Below are 20,419 nucleotides of genomic sequence, written 5' to 3'. Positions count from 1 at the left end.
CCTGGACAAGAAAAGGGAAAATTTTATTGGTTGTGAAATGTTAGGGGGAAGGGAAAATACAGTCTCAAGGAAGATTTCTACATGTTTTGCTATGTTAAACACTTTGCTGCCCTCTGGAAGGAATCTTACCTTGTAGGGCTACATTCTTTTCCCAGGCATGGAGAGTTGCATTTGCTTTTCCTCTGAATGCCTCACTGAAACTTTCATACACATGCTGGATACTATTTGTTCAGATTTGTTCAGACATGACTATAGAGTTATAAAATGAGATAAATATTGTGAAGGAGAGAAAACTAGTGCTATTAAAGCAATAGTGGAATCAAGGAAGACTTCTCTGAGGAAGTGGCATTTGATCCGAGACCTGAAAGATGGGCAGGAGTTACCTAGAGTAGGTGGAGCGGGACGGGGAAGTTTTACAAGAAAACAACACACGCAAATGTTCTGTAAGAAAAGGGTAAACCCTAACAAGGTCAGTGCTGCTGGAGGAGAGGGGAGAGCACTCCCAGTAAGGCTGCTGGAGAGGGAGTCTCTATACCTTAAAGAATCTAGGTTCTTATCCCAACAGGGAATGCCATTAAAGGATAGCATAATGATCAGACTTTCATTTGCAAAGATCACTTGAGCTTCAGTGTAGATTAGAAAATCAACTGGAAAGCAAGAAGGGTGGAGCAGCTCTCCCAATAGATCAAGCTGGAGATGACAGTAAATTTAACTAAGGTGGCAGGAGAGAAGTGGGCAGAATGAAGGTGTTTACAACGAACCAAAATGCTAGAAAATCTGTTTGATTAGAGACCCAGGATCACACTTAAATATTGTATCTGATCACTGGATGGATGGAGTGACTTAACTGAGTTTGGAAAGACTGAAGGAGACCAGGTGTATGGAAGGAAGTTCACAAACTGAGAGAAACACCCAAGCAGAGAGCTCATAGAGATTTGCGTACTTGTAGATAGAGCTTGCTGCCAAGAGCATGGCTGAAACTTTGGAAAGCACACCATATGAGATTTTCATAGCACCACCACTAATCGCTCTTACTTCTGTGAAGGAGAAATGTCGCTGCTCTATCAGTAAACAAAGGATGTTGCAGCCATCAAGCCACCACATTGCAGCCTCCCCAGGTGAGCCCTGGGGGAACGCAGGATGGAAACAGGATGCCCCGCATCAAGCAGTCAGCTGCTGCAGCCACACCCGACGGTGCACCCTGAGGGGACTCAGGATGAAAAAGCACAGGGCACTGGCCCCAGGTAGCTGAGCTGCATGTCAAAGGAATGATTTCAGTGAGCCCAGACTCTTGCATCTTCCCATACATAGAAAAGCACTAAATTCCTTAGCTCGAGATGTCTGGTTTTCTTTAATTAACAGTAATCTTTTGATATTCTGACCACCTGGTCTTTGTTGATTATTTCCTGTTGTCATCTGTCTCCCTGCACCCCGGCCCCCCCCCCCCGCCTCTTCAGAGCAGTCCCTCAGAGTGATTTGAGAGTCCTGTCTCCCGGGCTTGAAGTCCTTAGAAAGTCTGCCAAATAAAACATAATTCTCAACTTGTAGGTTGTGCATTTTTTCCAGTCAACACTCCTCTTATCTTCCCCCCACCACCACCGTCTGTCAAAAACAGCATCAGTGGCTCAGAGTCAAACATCCAACTTAATTTTTACACATTCATCCTTAACTTAAACCGTTAAAGAAAAACCTCACTTTAACTTGGTACCACAATACATTCATTCAGTGTGAAATATTTACAACCAGGGAAAACATACGTGGCCAACTCCAGAGCAAAAGAATACAGGATATGTGTATGAATGTATCGATATATTTTGATCTGTAAATGGACACAAAACTCTCTAACATAACTGTGATCAAGATTTGTTATCTTTTTTCTCCAAAAAGGGGCAAGTTTTTAATGAAGTGACAATTTACTGTTGCTTTTCTTTCTCCACAGGTGATTTTTTATGTATCTCTTTAGTAAACGGTTCTGTTCAACTCCGCTACAATCTTGGTGACAGAACTATCGTTCTAGAAACTCTCCAAAAAGTAACTATTAATAGAAATACTTGGCATGTGATTAAAGCAGGAAGAGATGGTGCAGGAAGCTACCTGACTTTGGATGGGATAAATGTAACAGAAAAAGCCAACGTTAAAATGAGCTCCCTGGACACAAATACCGACTTCTATATTGGAGGAGTGTCATCCTTAAATCTTGTAAATCCCATGGCAACAGGGAAAGAGCCTGTAGGTTTTCAAGGTTGTGTCCGAGAAGTTATTATAAATAATCAAGAATTACAATTAACCGAATTAGGAGCAAAAGGTGGTTCAAATGTAGGTGACTGTGATGGGACAGCCTGTGGGTACAACGTGTGCAAAAACAGGGGTGAATGTATAGTAAATGGCACAACTTTTTCTTGCAGCTGCTTACCACATTGGGCAGGAAATACATGTGACCAGTCTGTGTACTGTTTGAATAATCTTTGCCTCCACCAATCTCTATGTTTACCTGACCAATCATTTTCTTACAGTTGTTTGTGTACTTTGGGTTGGGTGGGAAGGTATTGTGAAAACAACACTTCATTTTCAACTGCAAAATTTATGGGTAATTCTTACATTAAATACACTGATCCAGATTACAGAATGAGAAATCTTCAGTTCACTACTATATCCTTAAATTTCAGTACTACTGAAACAGAAGGTTTAATCGTATGGGTAGGAAAAGCTCAAAATGAAGACAATGATTTTCTGGCAATTGGTCTCCATAATCAGACCCTGAAAATAGCAGTTAACTTAGGAGAAAGCATCTCTGTACCTATGATTTATAGCAATGGTACATTCTGTTGCAATAAGTGGCACCATTTAATTATAATTCAAAATCAGACTCTTATTAAGGCCTACCTAGATGACAACCTAATTCTCTCTGAGGATACTAATCCACACAAAAAGTTTGTTGCTCTCAACTATGATGGTATTTGTTATCTGGGGGGCTTTGAATATGGCCGAAAGGTAAATATTGTTACTCAAGAGATTTTTAAAAGAAGTTTTGTTGGCAAAATTAAAGATGTATTTTTTCAAGATTCAAAAAAAATTGAGTTAATTAAATCAGAAGGATACAATGTTTATAATGGTGATGAACAAGATTAGGCTAACAAACTAGCAATTTAAATATATAAAATATGTATGTAAATATAGTTGATAGTTATTTCTTTGGCATATTGTTTACTGGAAATCAACTGTTTACTATTACCTGAAATAGTCTAAATGTTAACACTTCTTTTTTTTTATAAGCTTATAAAATATAGCTGGAGAAAAGATTTTGGCCATTTTTCCTACATCCAATTTATCTGAGTCCTGAGTTTTCTCTCCATTAGTTCATTTAGTGTTTATTCATCTGTGAACTGTTTTTTAAATAAAGTTTAGGTGAAAATGAATTAGTGATACATACAAAGAAAAATAAGAAAAAGGCAAAAGTATTAACCAAAGGAAAAATTAAAATTATTAACAAAGGAAATATCATAGCCTATTACATGGCTCAGCTATGAATAGTTATATGATTGAAATAATGTGAAATCTGAATACAGACTTAAACCAAAAATCATTGAATGAATGTGGGGAGGCAGAGATGGGGGAAAGAAGAGTTAGCTGGTGAAAGTTAAATCCCTGTCTTCCACAGTAAGTTATCAATAGATATTATAGTGTTTTTTTTTAACTTAAAAAGATGGCATATACATGTCACTCACAAATATCCTAAGAAATGTCTAAAAGAATTGGATGCGGTTATCTCCAGAGAGCAGTGCAGACACTGTTGGGTTTTGTTTATAAATGTTGTAGAATTTCTTGACTTTTTAAGCCATGTACTTATATAACTGATCAAATTTTAAAATTAAACTGCATTTATATTTAACCATTCAAGGCTACAGGTCTCCAAACTGAGCATAAAACAGGTTCTGAATAATGTTATTGAACATTATTTTCCTGATAATATCTGTGCCATTAAAAGCATAACTTGAGAAAGTACATTTTGCCCAAACACCAGTTACTGGTGTAACTGTGAAGAGCATTTTCACCCTCCCACCGTTCAGACCGGGAGACGGTCATTGCTGCTGTTGTTACTTAACGTTTTCAGAGTTTGGCGTTTATGACAATTTTGCCACCAGGAAAGCAACTGATAACACATGACCGACATAAAGCTCTAACAGGTAGAACTGGACCGTGTGGAGGAAAAAAATCTTGGTAATAGGAGCACGTAAAGTTGAAAAGGAAAAACCTATAATTATCTATTAAATGGAGAAAAGGCTTCACACATAGAACTGATGCACAGTTTAACTTGCCAATGCTATTAACAATCAAAACCTGCCTGTACAGATTCCAGTCTATACAAAGCAGCTAGATGAACAGTTTAATCACTGCAGAACTTTACGGATTTTTTTTTTTTTGACTTGTTATTTTTGCCACTCCACTGCAATCAGAAAGCTACAAACAGTCTTGCAAAGCCCCAAAACCACAGTTAGGAACTTTGGCATTATTCGACGGGACACAAAGTGTCCCCAGACATACTATTCCTATCAACATTAGAAAGTGTGTGAGCAAAATATAATGTAAGGTAGAACTGCAGAATGTCTATGCATCAATTCAAAGGTTTTGTTTTTTAACAGAAACTACACAAGACAACTCCATGCAAACTATGCTGAAAAACTGTGACCTAAATTTGCTTTGGTCCATACCATTCCATTTAACTTTGGAGTTGAGATCATAATGTTCTAAAAAAATTCCTTTTGATAGTTGACTTTCAAAGATACACATTTTATGCAAAAAGGCAAGAAAGCTGTTTTAGGAAGGCTACAAAAGCTTCAAGGAAACTTTGCCTATACCACACACCCATCACATTTGGCCACATCTTCTCATAATACAGTGTGCCTTTCTTTAAAGCAGCACTTCCCAAAGTAGAGTCGAAGGACCCGAGGGCCCCTAGATATTTTCAGGGGATCCAGATTCTTCCTTTCCCAACGACAATTCTGTGTGAAGCCAGATCTTCATGTATTTCAAACAAAATGACATATTGCCAAACATTAAATGCAGAAGCAGATAAGAGAATCCAGCTGTGTCTTAAGTCAGACACACTGGAGACGTACATACATGAAAAAGACCTGTCTCTTAACTAAACTGACTTAGCTTGGAAGTTATTTTACATAAAATGTTATTACCATATAATGGGATTACTGTCAAACAAGTATTTTTACAATTAAAAAAATTGTAATTTCTAATACGCTAAATAAGGATAGACACAATCCAAAAAAACAAAAACTCTTTAGAGGTCTCATTAACTGTTAACAGGGTAAAGGGGTCTTGAAACCAGTAAGTTTGAGAATTGTTGCTTTAAAACTGCTTCTCACAGCTGTAGTCTTACATTCAGATGTGACCACTGGCCTTTCTACACCACACTGCAAGCTCCAAGAGGTTGGAGGGTTAGGGTATTGCTCACCACTGAATTCTAAGAACCCAGCAAATGCCTGAAGAATAGGCACAAAAGAAGAAGTGAACACTGCTACCTAGAGATTCTCCTGTAAGTCAGAATGACTTGGTTAAAATATTTTTTCGCCTTAAAATCCAAAATTTCATGTGGTAAGTTACCAACATTATTTGTTTTTGCTACCCTAGTGATGATGGCGTTGAAGATTTCCTATGTGATATGCTTTTCCATCACAAAATAAAAATTGCTAAGGACCTTTCAGATCATTTTACTATAACGTCATGATGCTTCTGAAACAAAGTGTTGAATGTAAACATGAGAACATTTTTTAAAGTAAGCTGAAATACCTTAGCCAAGAGATAGAAATACTTACCTATAAAACAGTGAACTCATTTTTTTAAGACACTTCTAGCTATTGACCTAATATTTGTGTTTCAACTCACCCATTCAAGTACTCTCTTGCTCTATACATGAATTAAAATTCTTTATGAAACAGAAGCCAAAGAATCAGGGTGTTTGGCACCTTCATAAGAGCAGTAACCAATTTTATTTGTGATTTGCCTTGGGAGACAAAAGTCAAGTGTTGACTATGTGAACTGCCTTTTGTGGTCATTACTAAGTGGCAACCTGACCATTGTTTTACAGGGATCTGAGGAGATGGGAATAATGCAACCGGTATGTTCAAACGTTTAAACTATTTGCTTTAATAAGATCCTGTTCACCAGCAAGCTCTCACAATGCACTTAAACTTGATTTATACACAGCCGCTATTAAAAAAAACTGAGAACAGCTGTATGCAAATTCACCAGCTGACAAGTAGTTTTATGTTATCGCACATACATAAACACGTTAATAATATCCAAGTGGCTTAACTTGTCACTCCACTTTCCTATTGTTGGTATTATGTTTCTTAACTTTTAAACATTTACTATGGCCTTAGATGTTTCATAACTCCAAAAAACTTGTAACTAGGATTTGGTTCACCTACAATTTAAGCTACAATTAGCAAGTTAAGAGATATGGTAAATAATGACCCTCAAGGTTGTACATCTCAATCCCTGGAAACTGTAAATATGCTAGGTTACACAGGAAAAGGGGAATTAAGGTCACGGATGGAATTTAGGTTGCTAATCAGTGGACCTTAAAATAAGTTTATCCTGGGCTTCCCTGGTGGCGCAGTGGTTGAGACACGGGTTCGTGCCCCAGTCCGGGAAGACCCCACATGCCGCGGAGTGGCTGGGCCCGTGAGCCACGGCCGCTGAGCCTGCGCGTCCGGAGCCTGTGCTCCGCAACAGGAGGGGCCACAACAGTGAGAGGCCCGCGGACCGCAAAAAAAAAAAAAAAAAAAAAAAAGTTTATCCTGGATTATCTCTGTGGGTCCACCGTGCTCACAAGGGTCCTTAGAAGTGGAAGAGGAAATCAGAAGGGATGGTCAGAGACGGCAGAAAGACTCAGCCCCATGTTGCTGACTCTGAAGATGGAGGAAGGGGCCATGAGGCATGGAAGGTGGGTGGCCTCCAGAAGATGGAAAACGCACAGAAATGGGTTCTTCCCAGAGCCTCCAGAAAAGGAACGCACCCTCCGACAACACTGAGATCCCCATTAGACTTTGATCCACAGAAGCGTAAGATAAATCTGTGTGATTTCAAGCCACTAAATTTGTAATAATTTGTTACAGCAGCAATAGAAAACTAATAAAAGAGGACCGGAGAATTAGGATTTGAAACGAATATAAACTTTGCAAATCTGTACAGGAGAACCCAGACCTTTGGTTATGTCTTTGTGCTCACTCTGAGGAATGGGTGGCCCAGTGGCGTTTCAGACAGGTTGGTGTGATGGTGAGAGAAAAAGGGCTGTGAAAGGTGTGGGTAATCATCAGGCTTCTGTCCCTCTCCCATTCTCCATTCTCAGAGCACAACCACCACACATTCAGACTTCGGAGAAAAGTAGAACTGAGCTAGGATTCCAGCTCTGACAACAGCAGTCTAACCTTGTATGAGTTTTCCAACTTTTCTAAGCCCCAGTTGCCTCAGCTCTAAGGTGAGTCGTCACCTTGCAGGCTGACCGAGGTTCACATAAAGCGCTCAACATGAGGTCTGACATACGGAGTGTTCATGGAGGCTTTCTTACCGACAAAAAGATTACAAGGGGCGGACTTGGTAAGTACTGAGACACCCTGGTACATTTTACTTAACAGGTGTGTATAAACTGTCTTAAGATGGTTCTAAATATTTGAAAACATCAAACTGTTTTTAAAGAGCAAGCTTTTCTTAAAACAGGATAAACTAAAAGATGACCTTCATATAACTATTAGTTTGTGTAAGGATGGTTGGTAGGTGAAACTGAAAGAATGAGAATGGCTTTGGAGCTACTACTACTCATTTGGGAACTTTTCTCTTTTTTCTCTTTCTTTCCTCACAAGTTAAAAGCCTCAAAATACTCAATATGTCCATACCTACTCTCCACAATATTTCAGTCCCAGCGGTTAGGAAGCCTGGTTCCAGCATTTAGCAGCCTTGTAGTACCAGATGGTCATTACTAACAGAGGGCTGTATGGGATCTACCGTGATTCTACGAGATATGAAGAAAGAATTTTACATTTCCCAACAATATGTATAAAAAACTATTGGCTAAGAGGTAATCAAAAACTGACTTAAAGGCTTTCTTCAGTTGGTTAATCCATTCTTCTTGTACCTTGCAAAAGAAATCTGGTGTCTCATCAACCCTCAACCAGATAGATCAGTGAAAGCAGATTTACTGACATACATACAGTTGACCCTCCATATCTGTGGGTTCTACATCCTTGAATTCAACCAACAGATAGGAGAAAAGAATTTCAGAAAGTTCCAAAAAGCAAAACTTGAATTTACTGTGCACCGGCAACTATTTACATATCATTTGCATCACATTTACAACTATTTACATCTCATTTACATTGTATTAGGTTTATAAAATTGCAAGTAATCTAGAGATGATTTAAAGCATACAAGAGGATGTGTGTAGGCTATATGCAAATACTATGCCCTTTTATATAAGGGACTTGAGCATCTGCGGATTTTGGTACAGGTGGGGAGTTCCTGGCACCAGTCCCCCAAAGGATACCAAGGGATTACTGTATTTGAAAATAAAAAAGCTAATTTTTATTTTGGTTTGGGGACTTTTTTTGGTAAAACCTTGAGAACAATTTCTTCATAATGGTGCAAAAGCTGACTGACCTTAGGTTTTTTTGTTGGCAGACTGACTTGTTTTCTAACAAGTCAGCTCGCAAAAGAAAAGTAGAGCAAATTTTTTAAAAAACTTTATTTGAATACAAGTCCTCTGTTTTAGAACATATATGATGATAAGTTTCAGAGGATATGGATGACAAAAAAAATGGGGGTCTCAAGTTGCTGCAAGTTAGACAAAATGGTTTGGTTTTGAATTTCCACTCATTTTCTCTCCAGTAAAAACAGCAAGGCTGAATCAGTTTCAAAACCCATTTTTAACTCTAATCTGTAGACTTTTTAGGAAAACAAACTTTATCTTCTTAATTTTGTGAAGTCATGTATATTTTTCTTCATTAATACAGGTAAGTTAAAATACTGGCTTTTCTTTCCCTCCTTTTGGTCTCAAGTGTTAGTATCATTTGGTAGCCACTGCTTTAAATTATAGCAATCAATACAGTATATGTAGTTAAGGGTGTAAATAAATTTAGGTTTGGATTAGCAACAGCCTCCCTGTGCTTTCAAGAAAAACGAGCATATGACACTGTAGTTATTTACCCCCCAAACAAATTACAGTTAATTACACGTTTTACAGAAAGATTCACAATACGTTTCTCTTAAATAAAATTTCTGTGGTCTTACAATGATTAGTCAGTGTACCAAATTTTGACGGTGTACCAGTTTTCAGAAACATACCTGCAAAGTGGGTTATAGCTGCACAGTTTTTCAGTGGCAGTTTCAAATTCTAGCCTCTTTAGAACTACACGATTTATCTCAATAGCCTATAATCTAAGATAAAGAAATCGTTTTTCTCCTCATCTTAGCCTATATGCTCTTGGCTGAGTAAGAGAAGAACAATGTCTGAAGGTATTTAAAGCCTCAAAGAAGAAATTCTTTTACTACTGAATTTCAAATCACACACACAAAATAGGTGAGAAATTCTTTTATCATATTTAGAATCAAAATATCCCTTAAAATATTTACATTGTACAGTAAAAAGGATAGCAAAACACAAGATCATGTACAAGCTTAAGTATTCAAGTTTCTGAAGAGCCAAAAAGGAAAAGGAAAACAATGGACTACCACAAAGCTGTAGTACGGTAACAAACGCCTTCAATGAGTGCAGACTAAAGCAATAAATGTACTCCTTGGGTTTCTGATTCTTGGTCAAAAACTGCTCGACTAAATGATTAATATAATCCAATTACCAAGTTGCTTGGCTTTTTGTTGCTCCTCTACAGTTTCTTTAAAAACAGTGCAATTTAAAACAAACTTACAGAGTACACGTTACTCTCAAATTAGTCATTATATAAAGGACATTCACTAGAGGCAGTAAATATATTCCATGATTAACCATATTTACCAATTAAGGAATAAAACTAAAATTTCTAAGCCTTTATTGCATATTAATAAAACAAATCTTTGAATATACAGCAATGTAAAACTTTTAAAAACATTAAATTCCTAGAACTAGGGGGGGTGGTTGGCGTGAAGAAGGGATGAAGAGCAGTGGCCCGGGGCGCTCTGCACCAACACACAGAATTTACTGTCCTGCAAACCACCAATATTAAAAATGCAAAAGAGGGCACGACCCTAGCAGGCAATCATACAAAGGTCTAAAGACACAACGTTTAACAGCTATTTCAATGTACCCCTGCTGCAGCCTGCCGGCTTCACCTTTTGCCTTTGGCTCTGTCGCTGTGGTCCCTGTCTCTGTGGTGCCTGTCTCGGTCCTTCTCGCCTTCCCTATGCTTACTCTTCTCCCGCTCTCTGTCCTTCTCCTGGTCTTCACCCTTGGGCGTGTCTGCCTTCCTGTCTACAGCCCTGCTGTCTCTGCTCGCTCTTCCGTCCACTCCTCGCTCCCCGTGCGGCGGCCGTGCCCTCTCCTGACCCTTGTGCCCTTCCTCCCTGCTCTTCCTGTCTCTGTCCTTGTCCTGGGCTCTGTCTCTGCGCCTGTGCCTTTCGGATTCCTGCTCCCACCCCTTCTCATGGCGCTCTCTTTTCAGGTGGTGCGAATCACTGTAAAATCTCTGACGATCCCCCTTACCCCTGTTAAACGGTCTATCCAGTTGCTGTTGGTCTTGCCTACCCCAAGGGTCACTATGGCGCCTTTCTGGCCTCCGAACGTCTTTAATCTGGTAAAAATTTTGCGGGCCTAGATACCGTGACGCTTGCGAGAGGGGACCCATCATACGTTGCGGTTGGCCTGTCAGATGCACGACAGGTGGCCAGGGAACCATGGGGTTCTGAGCAAAGCCAAAGCCCGGAGGGGGAAGCAACGGGGGTGGCAGATGTGGCGGGAATGCAAACATGCTTTGTGGGGGGAAATGTGGAGGCCCCGGAAATGGAAATCCAGGAGGGCTACACTTGAGATGCTGAAGGCTGGGCTGCTGTGGCCTTACGGGTGAACAGTTTGCACTTGCTCTGGGGCTGGCGCTTCTGGAGGGGAAGCTGACGCTTTTAGCAGGAAGTTCAGATCGACGTGTGTTTCCAGCCTCAAAATGCGACGCTGCTGCCACGGATCCTCTTCGAAATGGCTGCACAGTTTCAATATTTTGCATTAGAATCTCCTCCTGTAAGGGTTTTGCTTGTTCCGTTGGAGAGGTGCGTATGTTTTCTACTGATGGCGAGTTCTGTACAGCCCCAGAATCATCACTCTGCTGAATACATGAGTTTCTCTCTACAGAAGGCAACTTGTCCTCAACACTGCTTTGTTCGGTTAACTGCTCCCTGTGTGATAGGCCGGGCAGGGGCTGCTTCTCTCCATGCCGGCAGCTATCTCCGTCCCTGCTTTCTGGAGCGGACGCCTGCTGACTCCGCCCTGCTGCCTGCCTAGGGTCCCTTTTCAGGTTGATAAACTGCGGGGCCCGTGTCGTATTAGCAGCAAGGTTTTCACTGCAACTCACGTTACCATCTACGTTTCCTTTTCCTACATTAGACCTGCAGGGAGAACTAGTATTTGAAGTCCAATTATCTTGCAAGTTATTCTCTTGATCTTGTAGCAGCTGTCTTTTTAGTGCTCTCTCTTTACTCTCCACAGTCTCCTCTTGTTTTGACTGTATCGATAAATTTGTTAGGAATGCTTCTGTAGAAACATCTGGTGGTTTACCTCTGAGACTAAGGTTTGTCAAAGGCCCAGCAGAAACAGAAGAGGCCCCCGTTCCGGACGCCTCTTCTCCTACTGAACTACCTGCCGACTCTGAAGGCTTCTCTCCTTTAACCTTCACTTCCTTGGCTTCACCATCAGTTGCTTCCACTGTATCTATCTTCTCTGCTTTCAGGTCGGCTTGCTCATTTATAAATGGAATTTCTTTAAGAGTGTTTTGTTCTGTCCCTGACTGCGCCTGTTCATATGCTTGAGCAGTAGTGCCCAAAAGGCTCTGAAGGATATCATCTACAGGAAGAGGTTTATTTGCCAATTCCAGAGTAGAAGGTTGATTTTCCCAGCCAATCAAGACCCCAGGAAGGAATCTTAAAGGTTTTGGTGGCTCCTGTTTGGTGACTTCCACTAAAGGTTCAATGACCGTTGGAGGGTCTTCCTGAAGAGTCTGCTGAGGCTTATTTCTTTGCTTGTGCAACACAGTTGTAAAAGAATTAAAAAAGTCATTTTCTTCTTCTGCTGCTTCCTCTGTGGAAACTTCTACCTTACTTTTTTTATCAGGCGGCAATGTTACTGGTACACTTTCAGGCACCTCAGCTGTGTGACCGGCACCAGCAGTGGCACCGTGCTGTCGTTTCAGTTTTTGACGAATAATTAAGCCCAACAATAGATTAGGTCTGTGCAGTTCAAGGCCTGTACAAAATCAAAAACATCAATTAATAGTCATTTTCAATCATTACAATAAAGAGTAAAATTTTGCATCTAGTTTATTACAGCCTCCTCAATGGGTGCCTGTCCGTGTCACGGCAGATCTAAAGGGCTGGGCCCCAAGAAGGAAAGCAGAGTCCGCTCTCCTGCTCCGGCCCTGCCTCTCACCTCACTTCATTCATATTCTATTCTTAAACGAATACCTACCAGGTCCATCAAAGGGCACAAGAGGGTGTGGGATTTTATCCGTGGCACCCAGAGGGATTAGGTACATGTCTTTAACCTGCTTCATGTTGTTAGCGGCCACTCCGTAGCGCTTCCTGCTGCTGAAGTATGCAAACAGCAAAGTGTAAGAAATTTGATCTTCTTCAGTCACAGGTGTGAAGCGAACCACACAAATTTCCTATTCAAGCAAATAACAAATGGTTGTTTAAAACAATAACCTGAACAGCAGCCTGGTTTTAAATACCATTCTCAATTAGTAATAATCTGTTGAATTTTACGACTGTTACCAAGTAATGTGGCTTACTACTTAAATGCAGATATGAATACTAAAAGGAAACAACTCTTAGGAAAAGATCCTGGCTGGTCCACTGGTGGATCTGTTTTATCTGAAACTGTCCCATAGAAACTGAGTCCCAAGGTAATTAATTTGTGCAAGGTGACACACCCGTCAGTGGCAGAGAAGAAATTTAAAGCCACGTCTCCTGATATCTATACTGTGTCCTCATTTCCAATGTTGTGACTTCTACAGAGGGCTGCCTATATTCTCAGCACACTGCAAATTTACAGCAGCCACCACCAGTGCCCCACCACATACACACACACACAGAGACGCACAAATCCACAGATAATCCAAGTTAGAGGGACTGAATCTAGGGACAAAGGGGGCTGGGTGAAAGACCTCAAATACACACAGCCATAAATTCTGTAAAATCATTCGGCTTACTGAGGAACTTATCTGCTTGCCTCTGGGTTCTTGGCTTTGCTTCAGATAGAAAAGACAGTCCCAATTTGGTGTTAATTTGGTAGTGTGAAAAACGGATGCTTCTTCATGAAAAATGAAATGGGGAGAGCCACATCTACTGCAAAGCCTAAACTGATGCAAGATCCTAGAGAAGACACATGAATGAGCTGAACTATGGCTCTACCTCTTCTAAGGGGTCTGTCATCCCGAGTGTCCTCCTTTGGGGCCGACAAGTCCAGATGGAAGCACACTGGGCAGTACCAGGGGGCAGATCAAGAGCATTCCCCAAACGACCAAGAGGAATACCTCCCAATACTTTCCTATGACTTTTGCTATCATGAGAAAGTGAAACCAAGTAAATGTAGTAACTTTTTTGTACTGCTTCAAAGTTTTATTTGTATTCTAATACAGTATCAGTTTAAATTCTAAAATCTATATTGGAAAAAATATTATTTTCAGCTGAAGATTATCCATTATGGATCACTACTAATCTTACTAAAGACTTCTGATCATAAAAGATAAAAAAGTTAATGTTCGTTTATTAAAAATTTATTTTTTGAATGTCTATAATATGCTGGGTATTACCATCCTTGGAGGGAAAAATGATTTCTTCTAATGATTAAATATTCCTGTGTAGTTATGTTGAGTTAAAGAAATGATAGAAGATATAGAGAGAGAAAAGAAAAAGAGAGATATTGCTATAGAGGCTACTAATTATCTCCCAGTATCCATCCTCCTCATTTCCTCCTATTACAAAGAGAACCCTTAACTTTTAGTTGGGCACATGGCCATCCAATAGAGATCACACTTCCCAGCCTCCTTAGTAGCCATATGAAGTTTATGAGTAAGCTCTTGCCAATGGAAGTTAGAAGTGAAAAGATAACTGCAAGTTCTAGGTCTTGCTTCTAAAACAACTGGACAGACATTCTTTTTTTCCCACTTGGTGCTGCTAAGTCAGCTCTGACCCTGCTTGAATGATAAGGACAACAGTCTTGCAAACAGCAAAATAACAAGACAGAGGAGCCTCATCCCTGCTTAATCGAATGGCCTGAAGCCCTGAACTACTGACCCACCTAACATAGCAGGAAAATGAACAACTTTAGGGTCTCTTTGTCCCAACAGCTTAGCCTATGCCCCAACTAAAACAAATGTCTACAATCAAAGCAAGGCAAAATTCCAGGATGAAATCTCAATACTTACTCTAAAACATTTCTTTCAAAACAGTGACAGAAATCACTGAGAGAGCATACCACAAAAGGAATGCTGTGCTTTGAGCTCTAGCAAATGGCTATAGGTCAGCGCTGTCAGGCATATTATGTAGATTTAGTACTTGCACTGGCTCCCTCCCCTGGGGACTCTGCACAAGAACTCTCAGTGGTTTACTTTTCAAATACTGTCTCACATTGGGAGAGTGAAAAAAAGTTCTCCTCACCTTGGTTCCTGAGGCTTTAATTTTTTCCACATAATCCCAAACTGTCTGAGGTGATATTCTACCACCGACTTGAATACTATCTGGTAGATCCTGTGGTAACGACATGAAGGTGATCAATGTATACAGATTATATTTATTATAATGTCTATACTTCATACAAACTTAGCTCTAAGACTAATCTGAAATAGTGATAAAAAAAACCAAGTAAGTAAGATTATAAAATGCATCAGAGAACATAATAAAGTACAGGAAGAGCAATTAGGCTTTACCTCAAATGTCAACTCCAAATGACAGATGGATGCCCAAAATACAGTTAAGAAAGAATCTGAGGTCAAGAAAAAGAAGCAGTGCAAGCATCCCACTTTGACAATCCAGGAAGAGTACAACAGATTCCAAAATATTAGGGGACACTGTTTTTCCCCTTCCACCTCCCCTTCCTTTTTTTTGGTGGTAGTGAGTTGGGTATGCCTTTATCACTAACAGCTGGATTTCAGAAGTTATCAAGCTTAATTATAGAGTATATTTTTGCACAGAAAAGAATAACATTGTAATAATGCAAGGTTCATTATTTTTAAAGGCATAATCTTTCTGAGAACAGATGACTATACATAAAATCAATCAAGAGCTGTACAATTAAGAATATTTCAAACTTTAATATTTGTTTTTTATGGAGAGAAAAATCATAAAAAACATAATTAATCGATATAAATTCAATTAAATTTAAATGATTAATTGCTTTATTTTATTTGGGATTTTAGTCCAAATCAAACTAAGAATAAGTAGAAAGCAGAGGTGGAGTTCTGGAAAGCAATCACACAGAAACTGGCTCAGAAAAGAGAATAATAGTTTTGTTTAAAATCAAAAGGGTCCTGTAGTTTAGGACTTAGTTATCCATTTAAAAGAAGAGTTATCTTCACCATGGACTGATCAAAGACTAAATTTCTAAACAGATTTGTTCAAAAAGAAAAGCACTGAATTTTTTTCTTATAAAATCAATGTATCTAAAATATTACTTGCCAACCAAACTATATGTAAAATAATTAAGTCGTTTATTAATCAAAAACACAACTAGACAAATAAGCTGATGGAGATTAGATAAGCAACATTACATTGAGTCAAACTAATTTCATCCTAATACAAAGAAAAGTTTATATTAGTCTTAAAAAAGAGCAGGCATATATATGATTTACGTTTTATAAAATACTGAAAACCATTTTTTAAAAAACTTTTGCCTTTATGGTCAGCAGACTGAGAATGAATGGAAAAAATGATAGATATGAACATAATAGCAAAATATAATCTCAACAAAAATACAGTACACATATACTGATTTATTTTCCTTCTGCAGAAACACCGAGAAATACAAACTTTTTATTCAAAAGAGTTCAGAAAACATTGTACTTTCTCACTTATCCTAATACTATAATACTACAGCTGCTTGTTTCCCATAAATACTGCATAGTAGTCCCTTCCTATTCCCTCAGGTATAAAACCAACCAAGGGCACCACTGCAGCAACCAAGGTCATTGCTCTCAGGACTGTCAACTAACTGGCGAGTCTCAACTAGACAGCTCACTCTTGAACAACATGGGGGTTAATTAAGGGTGCCCACCCTCTGCTCAGTTGATAATCCGAGTATAACCTACAGTTGTCCCTCCGTATACACAGTTCCACACCTGAGGATTCAACCAACTGTGGGTCATGTGGTACTGTGGTTTTCACTATTGAAGAAATCCGTGTATAAGTGGACCATGCAGTTCAAAACTGTGTTGCTCAAGGGTCAACTGGATGTGTATCTATATTCACAGAAATGGGCAGGTAAAGGACCACAGTCATGAAGCTGGGGAAATTTAAGCAGTAGGGGAATTGTAAGACTTGATAACAATGAAAAACTCTCCCTGACAAGCTAACACTGAAGGCCATAAATATGTCCATCTTTTACGTAAGTCTGTACTTAAAGAAAAACTTAGATATCCACGCAGACACTCATTAATCTTTACTTCTGACAGAGAATACATCTTGGGAAGAGTACAAGACATGTGGATTTAATACATCAGGGCACAATTTTCTACAGTTCTAAAACTCCATTCGTGGACTCATAATTCCATTAATTGAATGGTTTAAGGATCACTGTCAGTAAATATTTTTATCATGAATGAAAATTAAATATTTTAATTTTATTATGTTGTTTCTTTGCCTTGTGGCTTCAGAAACATATATGTCAACCCAGGCATAGAATGGTAGAAAAGTTCACAGTACCTCTGTCAAGTACTCAGGGGAACCAGACACTGGGTAGGCTTTGGTAACAAATTTTGCTACAGATGGCATGTTGATAAAACCTTTCCAGATGAAGTTCAATCGAGCCAGGAAGGTAGACTCAACTTCAACAGTTCCAGGCATCTCTGGACTAAAAAATGACATTAAGAAGTTTTCAGCCTAAAGATCTGCTCATGAATAAATGCATTTTCTGTTTACTCATCAATCATTTCTATTTTAGCATGTCAAGAAAACCAAAATATGTAAAGGCTATGATTAAAGAGTTTATATTTTCACTTTAATGTACTTATATTTACATAGTCATATTTTTACAAAGTCTTTCTTCTAGGCTGTCTTGTGGACTAATATGGTCCAGAGAAATGCAAGCAATTTTTCTTTAATGACTTATCTCCTGCCTCTTGGAGCTAAAGCAATTAAGGAGAGTTTTAAAGTCAAGTCCCCACACACTCAAGTCTCTAAATTAACTTTTAGAGTCTTTTTAAAAATCTCAATTAGGGTATAGGAAGGTACAGTTACTGTCTCAAAAGAAAGGTTTCTTTCTTAAGAAACATGTCACTTTTCTAAAGTTTTTGAAGACTTCCAAGTATAATATGGCAAAGAGCTATAAAGAATAGAAATTATAACTAACAGAAAATTACCGTGGAGCAGAAGAGAATGTTGACTTCGGAGACTCTTGTTTCTCCTCTTCAAAGAATTCAGAGGCCAAAATATTTGAGGTTGAAGACAAAGCATCTGCTATACTTTCTGCTTCATTGTCTGAATGTTTACGAGATACTCCAACAACAACTTTCACTTTTTTTGGAGAAAGATCATCTACAGGCGGTGCCATTCGACCTGAAGCCAGAAAACACCAATTTATACCACTTTTGTAAACTGAAATTTCTGTAACTTCATCCATTTTCACTTCTAAAGTTATTCAGTTTCCCTGACTGCACTGTTGCATAACCATACATTTACTGGGGTAATTTGTAACTATTATCATTTCTCACAATGAGTTCTAGAACACCTCCCTTACTGATGTGAAAAATTAAAAAAAAAAAGAGAATGTTAAACAACTCAGACAAGCTTTTGAAAAGGAAACATTACAACCAGAACCTAAAAATGGTTTCCTGATTCCCTATCAAACATTTTTTAAACTAAACTACAACAAATTCCAACAGTCTTGAGAGGTAACATGAGGAACTAAGTAAAAAAAATCTGTATCCCTACTTCGTGTTACATATAGCAGCAGTCCGTGACATATTCATACTACAATGCTACTTAGTTACTAAGCATGAAAAAACACTAGTAAAAGTTTAGAAAATGACATTGATTTTCTCTATAGAATCAAGAAGGAAAACTCAAACTTTATGAAAATAGGTCAAGTACAGTAGTATTTAACAAATATTTTGTGTGCTACCATTAAATTTATTGAAATATTATATTAAATATTATATTAATTATAAATATAACTTTAATCATGAAAATTAGTAGAAATTAATAGAATTAACAAAAAATTTATTAAGATTTTTCCCAGACAAAAACCTAATGAGTATACTAAAAATACTAGTAAACCATGGATAGCTTTCTTCAGGGATAACAATGTCTAAAAACACCCTGCCCTTTAAGTCTTTACCATTGTACCAACTGTGAACACACAATTTTGAGAAGATATGTCATTTTTATTATAAGAAAGCTGCCTAGTCTCTAAAACAGTGATGGAGGGCAGCATGTTAACTAACCTGAAAAATTTTTCATCTTACTGAACATAGTATGTATCAGTCCTTTAGCATACCACAGTAAAAAAATAAAACTCCAGAGCTACATCTCTAGAGTTTTAAAAAACTCTCGTCCTCCACCTTTACCAATAAACTGAATATAAACTTAAACTCTTGCTCGACACATCCCCATTTCTTATGCCCTAAATCCAGTCTCTAACATCTGTCAATATTACCTGAGTCTCTCAAAGCCTCCCTTTAATTAAAAGCACCTGCATCTCCCTCTTGCACTAGTGCACAAACGCCTGCCACCTAGCCTCGCTCCTTCTTCTCTCGGCTTCTTTCATCATCATCTCTACTCAAAGTCAGAGAAATCTTCATAAAATTCCAAGCTGATCATATCATTCCCCTGCTCAAATCCCTTCAATCACTACCCGCTGCTCTTAGGTAGAAGACTAAAATGTTTCATAGGGCCTACCAAAGCAGGTTTTCAGCAATTTTTATCATAATTTGCAAAGTAACATTTTATATCATGATCCATTACTTACATACACGCACACTCCACATAACCCTGTGTGTCTGTGCACACGTGTGCGTATACATGTATGTATGCACGTGTGGGTCTTTTTGTTATACATAAATAACTGGAACTAAAGTCTCTCAAAATCATACTTATCTTTAACAGTGCAATTCACCGTGATACCGTGGTATTTTCTATTCTGTTTTCGTTTGTTTTTGAAATGCTAGTGAACTACTTACTAAATTGATTTCACTACTACTACTAAGTCACAATCTGACTCTGCACCAGTACTGGGAAAACAAAAACCTATTTAAATTACAATTTACAAGTATTCCCCTTTCAAAATGAAAGCAACATTTAGGAAGAAATACTTCAAATTACCTATGCAAATTTTGCAGTTAAGATCAAAAAGATGTTGTCTGTGTTGATTAGTCGTATCTTTAGATAAGGAGTCAATCTCTTCTTTCTGTTTGTCAGATCCTTCTGTCTTCTCCAATGACTTATTAGCTGTAGGTTCCTAACAACAGTGAGAGTAAAAATAGGTTAACAGAAAAACTTTGGCCTCAATTATTTAAACCATCTGATATTTCATACTGATATTTTTCCAAAATCAAACTGCTCCATTCATAGGTTGTTTTTCACGATTTCTTTAAAAAATAAATGCTAGATGTTAATTATGACATAAAACAGAGCAAAAGCTCAAACATTTCTCATTCTTCAAGGCCTCTAACAAGATCTATTATTTTCTCATTGATATTTGAAAGTAAGAAGCGCTACACCTGCTCTCAAACTAGTCTGTCTTAAGAAGCACCTGCAGATTTCGAGGCCTGTGATGCAGGTGGTCTGCACACTACGTACAGAAAAACAATGCTTTAAACACGCTCAAAACAACATTAAACCAATAATATAGACAACTCTAATAAACACACAGTTTAAAAAATTCTTTTTTCTACTTTAAGAACAAGAGAAGCAGTGGCTTCTCTTGTTGCGGAGCACAGGCTCTAGGCGCGTGGGCTTCAGTAGTTGTGGCTCGTGGGCTCTAGAGCGCAGGCTCAGCACT

The 20,419-nt window shown here is 38.5% G+C and overlaps 2 protein-coding genes across 11 annotated transcripts in view; one reads left to right on the top strand and one right to left on the bottom strand.

Moving 5' to 3' along the window:
- EYS (EGF-like photoreceptor maintenance factor) overlaps nt 1-5,126 on the top strand; it is a 44,809-nt gene extending 39,683 nt beyond the window's left edge. Inside the window, exon 3 of the mRNA XM_022565521.3 lies at nt 1,940-5,126. Within this exon, the coding sequence (XP_022421229.2) occupies nt 1,940-3,129 (1,190 nt within the window). The 3' untranslated portion in view covers nt 3,130-5,126. The remainder of the gene's footprint in view (nt 1-1,939) is intronic.
- Nucleotides 5,127-9,586: 4,460 nt separating this feature from the next.
- The window catches only part of PHF3 (PHD finger protein 3), a 103,824-nt gene continuing 92,991 nt past the window's right edge, over nt 9,587-20,419 (bottom strand). For all 10 annotated transcript variants that reach the window (XM_022565525.3, XM_022565526.2, XM_022565529.3 and 7 more), the window contains 6 exons: nt 19,741-19,876; nt 17,781-17,976; nt 17,125-17,272; nt 14,866-14,955; nt 12,674-12,869; nt 9,587-12,451 (listed from right to left, as the gene is read on the bottom strand). In XM_022565525.3, the coding sequence (XP_022421233.2) occupies nt 10,332-12,451; nt 12,674-12,869; nt 14,866-14,955; nt 17,125-17,272; nt 17,781-17,976; nt 19,741-19,876 (2,886 nt within the window). In that variant the 3' untranslated portion in view covers nt 9,587-10,331. The remainder of the gene's footprint in view (nt 12,452-12,673; nt 12,870-14,865; nt 14,956-17,124; nt 17,273-17,780; nt 17,977-19,740; nt 19,877-20,419) is intronic.

This window comes from Delphinapterus leucas, chromosome 12, assembly GCF_059928025.1.
Source record: "Delphinapterus leucas isolate spDelLeu-1000000601 "Yukka" chromosome 12, BTC_Dleu_Yukka2, whole genome shotgun sequence".
In the NCBI taxonomy this organism is placed as follows: domain Eukaryota; kingdom Metazoa; phylum Chordata; class Mammalia; order Artiodactyla; family Monodontidae; genus Delphinapterus; species Delphinapterus leucas.
Note: the sequence above shows the minus strand (reverse complement) of the source record. Positions and strands in the feature narration are given on the sequence as shown.